Genomic DNA, 14936 nt, shown 5'->3' with positions numbered 1-14936 from the left:
TCAGCATCAGAATTCACTATTGTTTGTCCAAGTCCTTGAAACGGCTCTTAAAGGTTTAATCCTGTTCTGAGACTGAGAATTATCAACCTAATAGGACAGTTTTTTGAAAGACATTCAAAATGGATAAGTTAGATAAGTCGAGACAGTGAGGTAAGTCTTGTTCCCGCCTTTTCTTCCAGTGTAGAACATTCATCAGCATTACTGAAGAAGAGCATTAACATGATACTGACTAGGTGATGAAACCTTAGATAGCCTATCTGAGTGTGAAGGTGTTTTATGAGTGTCTGTGCACATGCGTGAGTATTTTAGTCCATGGGAAGTATGTTTCTGCACTCTGGCCTGCAGGGTGTGTGGGGGTTTCTGTGTTGAAGGGCAGATTGTGAAGATGTTGTAGTGTGTGGGTGACTAAAAGTAGCATCTGCCTGTGAACAGGATGAGCCAGATTTGAGTTCTGACATGCTCGTGTACCCATTACTGCAATGCCTGAGCATCAGAAATCACATTCAAAAAGACTTACTCGAGTCTAATGCAATAAAATATTGATCAGAGATCCCAGAGGGCATCCAGGAGTCTTTGAGAATATTGCAGTACGTCAAAGGTGTTCAAATACGAGTTGAATTGTTAATCAATTTTAATATTATGCAACCAGATTATGGTTATGGAGTGCGGCTGAGGCGGTGCGGCTCACGCATCATTTCCTGCTACCAGCTAAAATTGCGGCTCTAGAAAAGTCAATAAATCTAGATGGACTGGTCTTGAAGTTGCCTGCAGTTAACAGTTCAACATAAAAGCATCCACAAAATACCATAATATCTAATAGACATGATTTGAGGGCAATTCGGCTCTGCGGTCAATGAGCCGAATGTACTCACATTATCAAAACCACTGGACGACTGCAGTATTATGAATTAAAGTACGGTTGTGGCATCGTGGTGCAGGCTGCTCAAGGCTCTAATCATGAACCAAACTGCTGGGACCAATATCAGCTCAGGTCCCTCAGACTCCCACAATGCAGTGCAGCTGCCAGGGCCCACACCACACAAACTGGGGCTGAGGCCAGAGGCCTGGAGGGGTTATAGCGAGAACAGAGAGAGCCAAAAGAGAGGCCAAAAAAGCCCTTTGGGCAGCATGACGTGAAGAGACTGGATAAACTAAGAATAAAAAAGCAAAGCAGACAGAAATGGGAAGGAAATGTCCATAACCAAAAAAGAAGAAAAATGAGACCATGAAAAGGGGCTAAAGAAGTTGGTTAAGAGAGTGTTTGACCAAAATATTGTGTATTCTATGATCCCTATAGAAATTATGGATTACGCACAAAATTTCACAAAACAATGGTAAATGGAATGCACATCAAGGAACAGAAAGGAGTGCAAGGTTGAGATGCATTTGTTTTTTATCTTTAATGTTGGAGAATGATTGGAGTTGTCCTGCATACATTGCCAGAACGAAGACCATTCTGATTAAAAATGAAACCTGCATAGATTAATTATTTACAGCAAGAACAAGAACATTCATTTAGAATTTTCATTATAACGGTGGAACGCATAAATGTGTTTGGTATGAAACTGACCTAAGGCGGCATACTTGTGAGGTTGTTCACAGACAATGTGAGACGCAGCACTGAAAAATGGAAAAAAACTGAAGTTTCTCAACATGTTTTAAAGGAGAATGTGAAAGATGTACATTTAACGTTTACATAAATAAAAGCATCACAGTGGAACACAAAGTATGCATTCATGCTACACCAGATCTTTATTAAAGGCAAACCTGATACTGAAATTAATAAATAAAATAAAAAATTAAAAAATTCCACAAAGAACCATAAACTACCAGAAAGCTGGGGGTATGAAGCAGACTTCATATTTATTTTTCCTACATAAAACACAAATATAAAAACGATTGCAATGAAAATAAGCAAATAATAAAACTTAAGAAAAACATGAGCTAATCAAGAAAGACACAAAGCTGTAACTGATATTCTATTTGAACAGAAACAGACTTATTAGCAACACTTCATGTGCATTCCAGCTAATAAGCAGTTTTTCCTAACAAAAACATTCAAGCTACAAAGTGAGAGACATAGCAAAGTCATAACATTTGCTTTTGATTTTCTTTTTGTTCTTTTTTTAATATTCTGAAAAAATAAAAAGGAATAGGTTGGGTAGGCAGCTTGATTTCAACTAATGCATCCATATCCATCTCCAATCTGGTTTTTACAATAGTAATTTTAATGCTCTGCCTTGAAACATCTGTGGACTTCACATGTGCTGCGTTACATGTGAATAACTGTCCCTTTTCTTATATAAGCCTCAGTGGGGAACAAACCATTCCAGGTCAATTCCAAAATTTCCCTGGGAATTCTTCTGGAACCATCCACCTGTCCTATTAGATGTCTTAGAAGTTAGTCAGAAAAGCTACAGCAGCAGAAAGTAAATGAGTGAAGGGTTGCTTTAACTCTCCAGCTCCTAGATTAGTGAATGATTTCCCTAAAGGCATGTTCTTACACGCAGACAAACTCTCCGATAAACACACACACACATTCCCAGTCTAAGGAGTCACCCGGTATCCTTACTTGACCCGCCTGCTCTTTATCTAGCAAGACATTCCTTTGCTGAAAATGCCCAACTCACATTCTCTCTCTGAGCGCATCATGTGTGGGTTTAGATGTTTATTGGATGCTGGGGGATGGCTGGGGGTTTGGATTGGCAGTGGCTTGGCGTGGCATAGTGTACATGGCTCCCAGGAACTGATCGGCGATCCTTCCTGCCTCCCTCAGCCCACTCAGCAGAGCACCGTGGACCGTGGCGGGGTAGTTTCTGATCGTGTGTTCACCACCGAAGAACAGACGTGGAACAGGCTGCAAACGCACACAGTCAGCATGACATCTACTTCTGCTGACAAGAGCATCTCAGAGGAAATAAGCAATAAGTTATGACACTCACCTGTGAGGCTCCAGGTATGGCAGGACCAGGTGTGATGGGCTGGGCCATGAGATCATAGTCATTACCAGATGAACCGGCTGCTACGTACGAGTAAGACCCACGGGCCCAAGGGTCAGCACGCCAGCGACTCACCACCGTCTCCTTTGGCTGCCATGACGACAGACACAACACATAGTCGGTTTGTTGTCATTGGAGCAGAGCCAGACGCTCCATACCACGGGAAAGAGCCGCAGAGTCTCAGTGTGTGATATATTAGAGAACTGAACTCTTTTCATTAGATTTAGGTTGGCGTTTCCTCTCATGACGGCTATTCACACAAGCTTTTGTTGCACATTGAAGAACTACAAATTAAGTAAGATATTCTGGCACATATGAGCTCACCTGAGGTACTGCGCTGCTTCCAAAGATGCCCTTGAGAATTGCCAGACAACGGCCAACGATGACATCATCACTGATATTCTCCATAATGCCTGCGGCCTCTCCCGCCATCAGAGCCAGCAGAATGGGAGCTGAGAAGACACAAAAACTCAGATTCAAAGTGAGGTCTAAATGACAATTATACACAATTATCAGAGAGAATTTTTCAACCAATATTTTTATTATTGATATATGGTCAGTATTGGAAACTTTGTGAAAGCTCATTTCTTCCCATCTTTAATTTTTTTTATTTTTATCATCACTTGGCGCTTAAATACACTAATAGGTGAATAACATGGTAAGATGTAGTCTTTAGCAAACATCAAAATGAATATCTGTTGTTTGTGTTTAAAATAATGTTGTGATGATTAAATTTACTTAATGTATAAAAAAAAAACTAAATGCAATATCACCCATAAAATCAAAAAAATAAAAAATAAGAAAAAATAAACTAAAATAACAAACATTGCCTCAAAGTAAGGATTATAAACCCAGCTAAGGACACTTTAACTACTTGAATACTACACATTTAGACAGTTGAACACACAAAAAACTTTATGCATTTATTTATACATGTAGCAATCCCAGTAGAGCCCCCGATTCTATGTTATGACTCGTTTAAAGCCGCAACATAAAAGAGGGATCAGACAACAAAGTCTAACCAATGTAAATGGTTTTATTTAATTTAACTAATACATCAACTGCCAGAAATGATAATATTCATATGTCTAGGAATAATAAAGAAAATAAAGAAATTACAAATACAACCACAACAAACACTTTAATTCAAGGTCGTCACAATAGCCAGAAGTATCCCTAAACTGAAGGATGATTACCTTTGTAGAGATTCCAGAAGAGAAACAGTTCCCCTCGACTGGCCGTGGTACTTCCCACATGGCCAAAGAGGTTAACACTGGGGTCCCAGAATACTCTATCAAAACACAACACCACCTTGGACAAGGACAACAAAAATTAAGACAGAATGGGCCTTTTTAAATTAAGCTGATTGACTTTCTTCTGTGGAACATAAAATTTTCCTGTGCAAAGTTCCTTCTTTTTTTGCCTATACAACTGAAGTCAATGGGCACCAAATCTGTTTGGTTACCAAAGGTTTTCAAAATATCTGTGTAATATAAAGTATATAAAGTAAGTCATATAGGTTTGGAATGGCATGAGGGTGAAGAAACTGACTGAATTTTCATTTTGGGGTAAACTAACCCTTTAATTAAACCCCATTCAAACACAGTTCAATGCTACATCAACATAACTCAAATGTATTCAAGTCCACCTCTTTAAATGACACCACCATCATAATGCAATTTTTTTTTTAATCACAAAAACATTTTGGCAGATGTTTACAAAGCAAAACAACTTATACAACAATACAATGAAAAATGCCACAAAGAAGCCTAAAGCTACTACCATGAGATTAGTTACAAAATGATAAAAACTAAAAAGCACATGCAGTCTAAAATTACGCTTGTTTTCAATGGAGTCAATGAAAAAGCGTTTCAGTGAACATTTCTCACATCCTGCGGTGTATGCAGACAGCTGTTTCTGATATAGCATAACTGTGAATGAATCCGGTACCACACTGTGCCCTCTTGTGACAAAAACAGAGAAATGGAGCGGGACAATTGCATAATACTGCAGTATTTTTCTGCTGCAGCTGAACTAGGAGATGAAGTGAGGGGGGAGAGAGAGAGAGAGTGCAGACGAGGAAGAGGATGACGCATCTTGGACACTCAATATGTGAGGGGGTAAATTCATTAAGTACTCACTGAATACACACCTATATCTATCATATTAAAATGACTTGACCTAACCAGCCCAACCCTGAGCTTCACTCTGTTTTAGTCAAAGTGGATTAGTTAGATATGCACATAAAATGTCCCATGCTGATACAGGCCAGCATTGTCATTACATCAACACCCTCCCGTCTGCAAAACAATAAACAGAAATTATCCACACCTTGTTGAGGTTCCCAAAGCCCATTCTCTGGATGGCAGCCGTCTTCCACTCTGGCAGAGGCGGCACAAACTGCACGGCTGGCGGCTGCTGCTTCAGCACTCCCAAAGGAAGAGTGCACAACACGGCGTCACACTTATAAATGAATGTCTGGGTAGTGGAGCGGGTATTCACCGCAATCACCTCACAACCTGAGACATGCAGGAAATGATGGTCATAAATGTAAATACACAATCACACCAAAATATAGTCCCAAACAGCAGGAGCTGGACTGACTGACTCACCAGATGATGTGTATCGGACCTGTCTCACTGCAGTGTTGAGTTTGATATCCAAACCCTCTGCAAGTGCCACTGGGACGCATGAGTATCCGTTTCGCACCGTTAGGTGACTGCCCGTGAACTCAAAATCATCATCCTACTCAAACACAGAAGGAAAAAGGACAGGTTGCAGAAGCAAGCTTTGTTTTCTTTAAATTCTGATTTGGATTTGACTGGGAATCAAACCCATGCCATTTCCATATTAAGTACCATTCTCTACAAGTTGAGTTAAACACTATTAAGACATGAAAGATGCTTTGCTAAATAAAAAGGCCATGCTGTACCTGATCCCAGTGTTTGAGCGAGAGTGTTGAAAGAGGTGTAGCGTTGGCAAACTCAAGGTTTGCAAAGTGCCAGTCAAGAATCTGTCGGTCTCTCGAAGAAAGATAAACATCACTGAAATAGAGATCCAGAATGGCATTACTTGGACTCCATTTGGAAGGATAGACAGGTATGTTAATGCGACCTCTTATTGCTTGCATGGGTTGTATTTGATTACCTGGGTGGGTTAGCCTCCAGCTCTTGCAGTCTCTCCTCTAATTTTACCTGCATCTCCACCAGCTCATCATACTCCTGCAGCAACAGGACAGGATCACAAATCAGCACACATGTGGGTTTTTAAATGAAAGATGGTGATACCTTTATCTAGAGAGCAGGGTGGCCAATAGCTGACAATGCAGATAATACATTTTAAAGAAAGCATGTGTGACGCAACACTGAATCAAATGCACACTTTTTACACAGTTCAATAAAAAAAAAAAAAAAAGACAATTTGTGTCACAAAATTTGTATGACCAGAAGTTTATTCTTAATGAACATGGAACAGTTCAAAATAAGACCTTCCTCTCTCCCCAGCACCTGAGTGTGAGGTTTTCGGAGGTGTACACATTGCTGAACGGCTGAGGGCAACGGCAGTGGTTTCATCCCAGAGGGCAGAGTCATCCCTCTCTGAGCAAGCCAGCCGTTCACCCATCTAACCTGCACATGACTATTTAAAGAAAACCCTCCCCCAAAACCACATCACACAATTCTGTAATATCCTGCTATAGTTTCTCTGTCTGTCAGACGGTTACAGTCTGCAAGAACATGCTTCAAGTCGCACAAAATCAACAAGCACACTCTATGGTATTATTCTCAACACAAGGTGAAAGCATATTCACTAATTCTTGTATTCAGCAAGGACAAACTATTTCCCTGTCTAAATACTGTAAAGCTGATATAAAGCCACCCAGCTTTACATCAAGCCGATGTAAAGCTGCTTTGACACAATTTGCATTGTTAAAAGCTCTATACAAATAATATTGACTTGCCGTATTAATTTAATCAAAAGTGATAGTAAAGACAACATTACATAAAAGTCTATTTCAAATAAAAGCTGTTCTTTTAAACTTCAAATATTATGTGGCACAGTGGTTTACAACGTTGATAAATGCTTCTTGATTACCAAATCTGCATAATAGAATGATTTCTGACTGCAGTAATAAGTGCTGAAAATTCAGCTTTGCCAACTCAAGAATCAATTACATCAGAAAATAATTTAAAATTCAGAATAGTTCTTTTAAATTGTAATAATATTCCACCAAATTTTGTTACAATATAAATACAATTTGGTAACACTTTATTTTAAGGAGTTCTTGTTACACAGCTTACAAATACTTACTATTATAATTACAATAAATTATGCATAATTACATGCAAGTAACCCAAGTCAAACCCTAATCCAAACCATATAGTACATGTAGTTAATTAATTTTATTCAATACTTCAATGTAAAACTACACTGTAAAAAGGACATTTCATTTCAGTTTTTGCTCATCTGAAAGGTTTATCGCTATATCTACATGAGTCATGTACTAAAAGTGTCTCAAAAGTTTCAAATGAAGTCAAACCCTTGTGCAAGCGTCGAAATTCATGTTTCAACCATAAATGGTCTGAACGCCTCTAATGGGCTACAATTGAGAGTGATTATGTGAATTAACGTTAAAATCTCACCAGTTAAGACCGTTTAAGTTAGGAATTTAACTTTCAGCTCTGTGGGCGCTAAAGGGAGTACGACAGTGTTAGACTGCGGTTTGGAAAAAATACTAAAACAACCTAACTGAAACAGCAGGCTGAAATGTTATTATGCTCCATTACCAAGCACAGAGGTGTTTGGCATGGCTGGAAAACACTGCTGTGCAGTAAAAAGATATTAAGATTAAGCATGACGGATCCAGAGGTGTCGGCAGTCACTACCTGAAGATACATTGTGAGAGATGCTTGGCTGCTGAATGTGCGATCAGCATTGCATGCAAGTTAGTCAGTTTCTAGAACAACGAATGAGTTTAAGGCTTCAGACTTTTGTTTAAATTAGACTTCAGCTTTAATTTGACAAAAAAAAAAATAAGATGAAAGGAACAGAAATACAGTTTTCACAAACCATTTTTACAATTTTATTGGCTACTAGAATGGGAGAGAGAAATTAACCAAGCCAGAATCTGAATTTGTCGTTGATGTGGTTTCCTATATGAGTTTCTATATACGCAAGCATGCACAATGTTTATATGGTCAGTGTGGTGTGAGGTCATGTGGATTCGGTCAATGTGGTGAGTTTGGTCTACTACCTTGCAAAGTGCTGTGAGGTCTCGGTGTTTGCTCTTCACCAGGAACTCAGCTGTGATGTCTCTGGGTGGCTTTACCTCACTGGCCTCTTTATACTGCTGATGCAGCTCCTTCACTTTCTCCTTAGTAGCCACCATCTGAACAAGAGCAGGCACAATTAAATTAATTGTGTGTGATGAGTAAGCTGTGACAGAGGGAGGTAAGTACATGCATGCAAAGACCTTGTTCAGAAGGTCTCTAAGCTCCTCTTGAGTCTTCACAATCTTCTTCCAGTGTTCAATCTGTTCATCTTTCACATGTTTCTCCTGCAGTCTGAACAGAGATGAGCAACGCCAATGGCACACTATTATCTTTTCACTTTTAATGACAAGAATTGCTTTTACTCTGAGGCTTGATTCTCAACTCTCAGAAACAAAATATGAAGCAAATAAACACAGAGTTCACTCACTGTATGACTACTTCCAGTGCTTGTCCCAGAGACACAGGTTTGTTGTTCAGAAAGTTGAAGTCGAGCTGGTGGCTGAGGTATGATGTCGCCTCTAACAGGCGATTGAACTCTTGCTCTACCATCTCATCCTTCTCTTTAGGGACCTTGAGCAATTACAACCATTAAATGAGCATCAATCAAACTCAAAACACTTGACATTATGAAGGATAATCTATCCACAAATACATTGTCATAGTTTTAATATGTGATACATATCTGTGTTGGAGCAATGCTATGTTTGGAAAGAAGCAAATTGTGTCATTTTATTAATGGAGACCCATTTTCCCTGAGGGATTACACTGACCTTACCTGACAAACAGAACTTAATTCATAATTTCAGTTGTATCACTAAACAATTCAGATAATTAACTTGGCGCATTTACAGGATCAGAATCCATTATGAAAGCAGGATGTCTGCTATTAAACAGGAGTTCATTTCCATCAAGTTTTTTTGGTAGCAAACTGTATTGAACAGGAAGGTGTTCATAAGTCATAAACCTGTATTGAATATGCAGTTATCACTGGGTGTTGCTTCTAAGTGTGCAAATTAATCCATTAGAACAATTCCTCTAATTACATGTCGAATGGTATTATAAAAAGAAATACTTACACTTGTGCAGCGCTCTCCCTGTATAACCAGGGCAATTCATCAGTTTAAGAAATGAAAATGGAGTGAAAGCGAGTGAGAGATAAAAACAAAAAGGAAGGATGGGATGTAGCAAAGAGAAAATGTCCAGGGTTAAGAGGGGGCAGAGAGTGAGAGAGAGAAAGAGACCGTTAGATTGTTCTTCGTTAGTCTGAGTGCTTGACTTTAAGTTTTCACGTTATATCCTTATTTTAATAATTACTTTTATTATATTACTTCATACTTATATTTCTACCTAAGATCAGGACATTAGCGCATATGTAATATTATTAAAATGTATGAACCCTTATATGATGTGCGTCTATTTTCATGTTTTAAAAGCACTCACAGCTTGTCCATTAGCCTCATAGAGCGGACACTTCTGCTTAATCTTGGCCAGCTCCATGTTGACCTGTTTGCTGACTACAGCCATAGGGTTTCCACCTAAAAGAGATGTGCATTTCCATTTCAAACTATTGCAAAACCTCAGAGATATCTGCCTGAACATATGAGTATTTTTCATGGTCAACAGTGCCACCTCCTGGAGAGAAGAGTATTTGATCGTTCTTACCCAGTCCAGTCACCACCATGGCACCCAAGTCAGCTACATAGTTCCCTTTCCTGAAAGTGGCCACTCTCCCTCCAACACGATCCTACCAAGAAAATTTAAGGTTTGTAAAATAAAAAACTTGTCTCAGCTGTAGTTTCAAAGCAGCATGTACTTACTCTTGCTTCCAGAACAGTCACATCCATCCCAAAACTCTGCAGTTGTCTTGCTGCTGCCAACCCTGACACCCCACCTCCAATCACTATGACTTTTCCAGTTTTCTTTGCTACAAGAACATAAGCGAGTATAATTAAAACAACACTTGAGAACAGAGTGCTTTCTGTGTTGTGGTTTGTTACCCTTTCTGTCTTTGTATTAGTGCCATTTGTCTGTTTAAATTCCTGCTGCAAACAAGCTGTCATTGTTCTCTACACCAGACAAATTAAATGTGATTGTGGAAAAAGACTTGTACTGTTGTCATTCTGTTTGTTTGGACATTAATATATCTAGATCTGGGGCCTGTTTCATAAAACAAGTTTACCAAATAAGCCAGGCTTATTTCAGTTAGTCTGACTTATTTTGAACCAAATCAACTGAAAATAAGTCAGACTAACTGAAATAAGCCTGGCTTATTTGGTAAACTTGTTTTATGAAACAGCCCCCTGCTCTGTTGTAACATCGAGTGTCTCAATTACTTGGCAGAGGCTTTACTCTCTTGTAGATTCCAAAGTTGATGAACCCGTGTCTCTCCAGGTAGCTGTGTATCCGGTGCACCAGGACAGCATCACCTGCAGAGAAGAACCAAAGACAAATTAAAAAGATACACATAAATATTAAAACACACAATTTAATCTATATATTTGGTGAAGTGTAATAACATCAGAACTCTCAGAGAAAGGATTTTGGAATGTCAGGTGAAATAGACTCACTGTTGTATGGAGCTTCTAGCTGCTGCACAGTGGCCTCAAAGGTCAGCTGGATTTTGGGGTTGTCCAACCATAGTTGAAGCTGAACATTTGGGAAAAGACAGTTTCACAACCATCGCATGATTCTTGTTGATTCTGAAACGCTTCTATTTGAATATAATCTACACTATGATTTAAAAGTTTGGGGTCAGTAACTTTCTGCAGGGGTCTCCAAAGTCAGTCCTGGAGGGCCGGTGTCCTGCAGAGTTTAGCTCCAATTTTCCTCAACACACCAGCCTGGAAGTTTCTAGAATGCCTAGTAAGACCTTCATTAGCTGGTTCTGGTGCGTTTCATTCGGGTTAAAGCTAAACTCGGCAGGACATCGGCTCTCCAGGACCGAGCTTGGAGACCCCTGGTCTAATGCTTCTGGGAAAAAAGTGTCTTATGCTCACCAAAGCCGCTTTGATTTGTTTGATCAAAAATACAGTAAAAACACATTTCGTGAAATATTAATTACAAATTTAAAACTTTCTATTTTAATATTTTACAATGTCATTTATTTCTGTGATGTCAAAGCTGAATTTTCAGCAGTCATTACTCGAGTCTTTAGTGTCACATGATCCTTCAGAAATCATTCTAACAAGCTGATGTGTTTTTCAGTGTTTGTTGTGCTGTTTAACATGATACATTTTTTCACCATCTTTGATAAATTGAAAGTTCAAAAGAACAGCATTTATTTGAAATAGAAAACTTTTGGAACATGTTACTGTCACTTTTGATCAATTTAATGCAATTTAGTCTTGCTAAAAGTATTATTAATAATAAAAAAAACTTACTGACCTCAAACTTTAGAACAGTGTATTATTAGTCAATAAGACTTCTAGAAGAGTTTCTGTTTCTATTATATATTGGTTCCTGCTTATCAGCTTTAAAAAAATTAAGTTCAAAAACTTTAATTATCAGAAAAATTATGTCTATAGCTGTAAACTCACCGTTCGGTTTCGGATGTACAAGAATACTTTCTGAGTATGCTGTGGTCCACCAATAATGTCAGGGAAGCATGCAGCTTCTTGAGACGTCATACGGTCATGTGGGAGTCGGCTCTGGAAGGCGGCCCCCTCTACACCTGAGAAGTAACAACATTCATGACCGAAAGTATCCTGAAATATTTTTTAAAATGTTTTTAAAATTCTGGAAAAGATGAAAATTATTTGATTAATCCAACCTCTTTCCATACCTGATGGTTCCTCAGGTTCACTGTCATTCTCCTCCTCTATTGGTGGGGGTGGTGGAGGAACCACCTGCTTCCTTTCTTTCTCAGCTTTAGCGTTCCTTTCTTCCTCCGAATAATACTCATCCTCCGACAGATTAGCGAGACTCTCGTCCATCTCCCTGTACTCCACCTGCAGCAGGAGGCACAATAAAAGCTTCATTAAAACCTTGTTCTGCTTCCCCTGGGGTGAAACATGACAATTATTCCCTACTCAGACAAAACATCACAACTGTTGTTTTTTTTAGTAATTGTCTATCCAGGTTTTACTTAAAGATTTTATGTTGGATTTTTTTTTTTTAAAACATACAATTACTATATAGTTTTTAGATTAGTAATTTGAGCGACTTAAAGTTTCAGAGCAATAAAAAGTAGTGTATTTTTAGTCCCAATAAATAATTTTATGAGTCCCAGTTCGACTCGTCTAAATATGTAGGGTTGGCTCAATTATCCCTGTTCAAAGAACAGGAAAAGTTAATAGAGATGTTTACCTTTGCTCTTTTACGGCGACTGGTCCTGCGTCCTTCTGCAGAGTCTTGATCAACCGCTCCTGGTCCAGGAGGGTGCAAGAGAGGAGGTCCACCTGGTTCTCCACTTGGAGAGGCTCTCTCTTTCTTTTTCACATCTGCTAAACCTGGGCCAGAGGGACCGGCTGGACCAGCCTGAGGAGCAGAGAGGGTTTCAGGAGCACGGTCTCCGCCGTTACCCCCTGAGGAAGAGGAGGAACCTGGGTCTGACTTCTTAATGGACAGCATTACAGATGAAAGAAGCCTCTCCTAAAATGAAGAAACAAGAGCTGAAAGCAGTTGTACCAACAAAAGATGACCAGAGCATTTGAACAGAGACAATAAAACATGCTGTCTATATATACATCTACATAAATATTAATAATTAACATCTTAGATCCCTTCCACAGTTTGGTCCTATACCTAACCTAATTATTAATATACTGTTTTCTAACACAGATCACATGAACCAATGGCTGTGAATGCTCAAAACAACATGAGGTTTGCAGAAGTTTAATGTCGCACTTGTGCACCTGCTCTGAACAAACAGGCAATGCTGTAAAGACACAAGGTTTTCGGGTATGTGATGAGATTAGAGATGAGGGTAAATCTTGTATATTGATTTTCACTTTAAAGCTATTTAGGCATAATTTCTCTGCTCAATAGTCCGTGAAAGCACTGTTATAACATGATCACAAATTCGGCAGTACTGAACCTATTTAATAGTGTATTTGAAGCAAACCGACTCTTTTAATCAGACACCAAGGCAATAAATAATCGGCTTGAATATAATTTACAAGTTTAACTGTGTTAATAGAGCTAACGTTAGCAGATAAACGCTGTGCCGCACATATTTCGGATCACGACACCAAATCGCAGCTCTAAATGTGGGCCAAGATGTTAAAGAATGTATTTTATTAAAACATTTACAAATATTTAGAAAATATGAAGAAATAAGAAAATAACTGGTGCGCTTATGCACTGGTTAGCTAATATGCTACTGCTAGCGACACGAGCTGTTTTCTCTGCTTATCAAACTCCAGGAAAACAGCAATTCTTCTTTACAGTTCATTTATTCTAATTATGACATACCGTATTAAACGTTTATAAATTGTATGCATTAGTCTCATTTACCGTTTTCTGCTGTGTTTATAAATCTATATATATAACTCCTATTTACCTCCTCGCGGCTGTGGGGAGTCTAGCACAAAGAAACAGACGCCTATCCCTGCCGGAGTCGCTCCACCAATCCGGATAGACGACGAGGGAACAGAAGGCGGGATCTAAATTGTCCAGCGTTGTAATTGGGTATAAGAGCGATCTATCAAATGTTTAATAAAGTCAGGTTCATTTTATGCAAATTTGTTATGCAACGTTCACCTGTATGCAAAATTCATGTCCTAAATCAATGACATAAAGGCCCGGTTTCACAAACGGGGCTTAGCTTTAGCCAGGACTAGGCCTTGGTTATATTAAGATATTTAAGCAACTTTTACAAAAAAAACAATAAGGTGTGCATCTTGACAGAACAATGACACTGACCTATTTTAAGATATGTCAGAGCAAGATATTTTCAGTTGAGACAGTTCAAACATACATTTCAATCTGGGACTAGCTTAAGTCTGTGAAACAGGGGGGAAAGGTCCCATACCTTAAAATGACTTAACTGAATCAGGGGCCATCAGGACCCACCAGAGGACCTCGGTTAATTTGCAAGGGAGACAAAGATTGTCTTGAAGTTATTTACAATAAAGGTTTTATATTTGCATAATTCGACAATTAAAATGCTAAATCTGCTAAACAATATATAAGTGCAACATGGACATCATTAATTAATTAGCCTACTCTGTAGAAAACTTCGTCAACGTTGTAAATAGTAAAAAAAAAAAATTGTTTCTTTTTTTAGTTGTATTAATGTTAGTTAAATTAGTTTGTTATATTAATGAATATGAGATTCACCCAATGAATAACAAGGTTTAAAACTTACAAACATTATGTAGGCTTTATATGTTTTTCTATAGCCTTATAAACCATCGTAAGAATCCACTGGACTGAAGTTTTTTATAATTTTTTCATTTATTTTTATTACGAACATTATGTCAACCAATACAAAAGCAGTTACATAACAAACATACAAACTAATAATAATAATAATAATAATAATAATAAAAAAGAAAATTAAAAAATATATATATAATGAAAAAACAAATATATTCCTAGACAGGGGTATAAAATTAAACAAAACATTCAAAGGAAGAGATTAAACAGTTTACAAATTTCAACTGTTTTTAAAGCCTTTTTATTACATGTGTTAAAAATAGTCCCAAAGTAATGCTGTATTTCAGCA

The 14936-nt window shown here is 38.3% G+C and overlaps 1 protein-coding gene across 4 annotated transcripts; it reads right to left on the bottom strand.

Annotated features, from left to right (window-relative positions):
- Positions 1–1377: 1377 nt before the first annotated feature.
- LOC306885989 (lysine-specific histone demethylase 1A-like) lies at positions 1378–13828 on the bottom strand. Of its 4 annotated transcripts, none has more exons than XM_079442834.1 (21): positions 13770–13828; positions 12575–12859; positions 12051–12216; positions 11806–11939; positions 10837–10915; positions 10603–10695; positions 10087–10193; positions 9932–10013; positions 9710–9804; positions 9346–9363; positions 8697–8839; positions 8470–8560; positions 8251–8385; positions 6147–6220; positions 5932–6043; positions 5612–5744; positions 5331–5518; positions 4196–4310; positions 3324–3451; positions 2943–3089; positions 1378–2857 (listed from the first exon to the last, which is right to left on the bottom strand). In XM_079442834.1, exons 2-21 carry the CDS (start codon positions 12836–12838, stop codon positions 2669–2671), a joined length of 2493 nt encoding a protein of 830 aa, XP_079298960.1. In that variant the 5' UTR covers positions 12839–12859; positions 13770–13828; the 3' UTR covers positions 1378–2668. The 4 variants fall into 4 exon arrangements, with proteins under 4 accessions (XP_079298960.1, XP_079298959.1, XP_079298958.1 ...); XM_079442833.1 differs by having other exon boundaries at positions 12039–12216; positions 13724–13812; XM_079442832.1 differs by having other exon boundaries at positions 12039–12216; positions 13770–13811.
- Between the last annotated feature and the right edge of the window lie 1108 nt (positions 13829–14936).

The sequence above is a fragment of the Barbus barbus genome (assembly GCF_936440315.1).
Source record: "Barbus barbus genome assembly, chromosome: 20".
NCBI lineage: Eukaryota > Metazoa > Chordata > Actinopteri > Cypriniformes > Cyprinidae > Barbus > Barbus barbus.
Note: the sequence above shows the minus strand (reverse complement) of the source record. Positions and strands in the feature narration are given on the sequence as shown.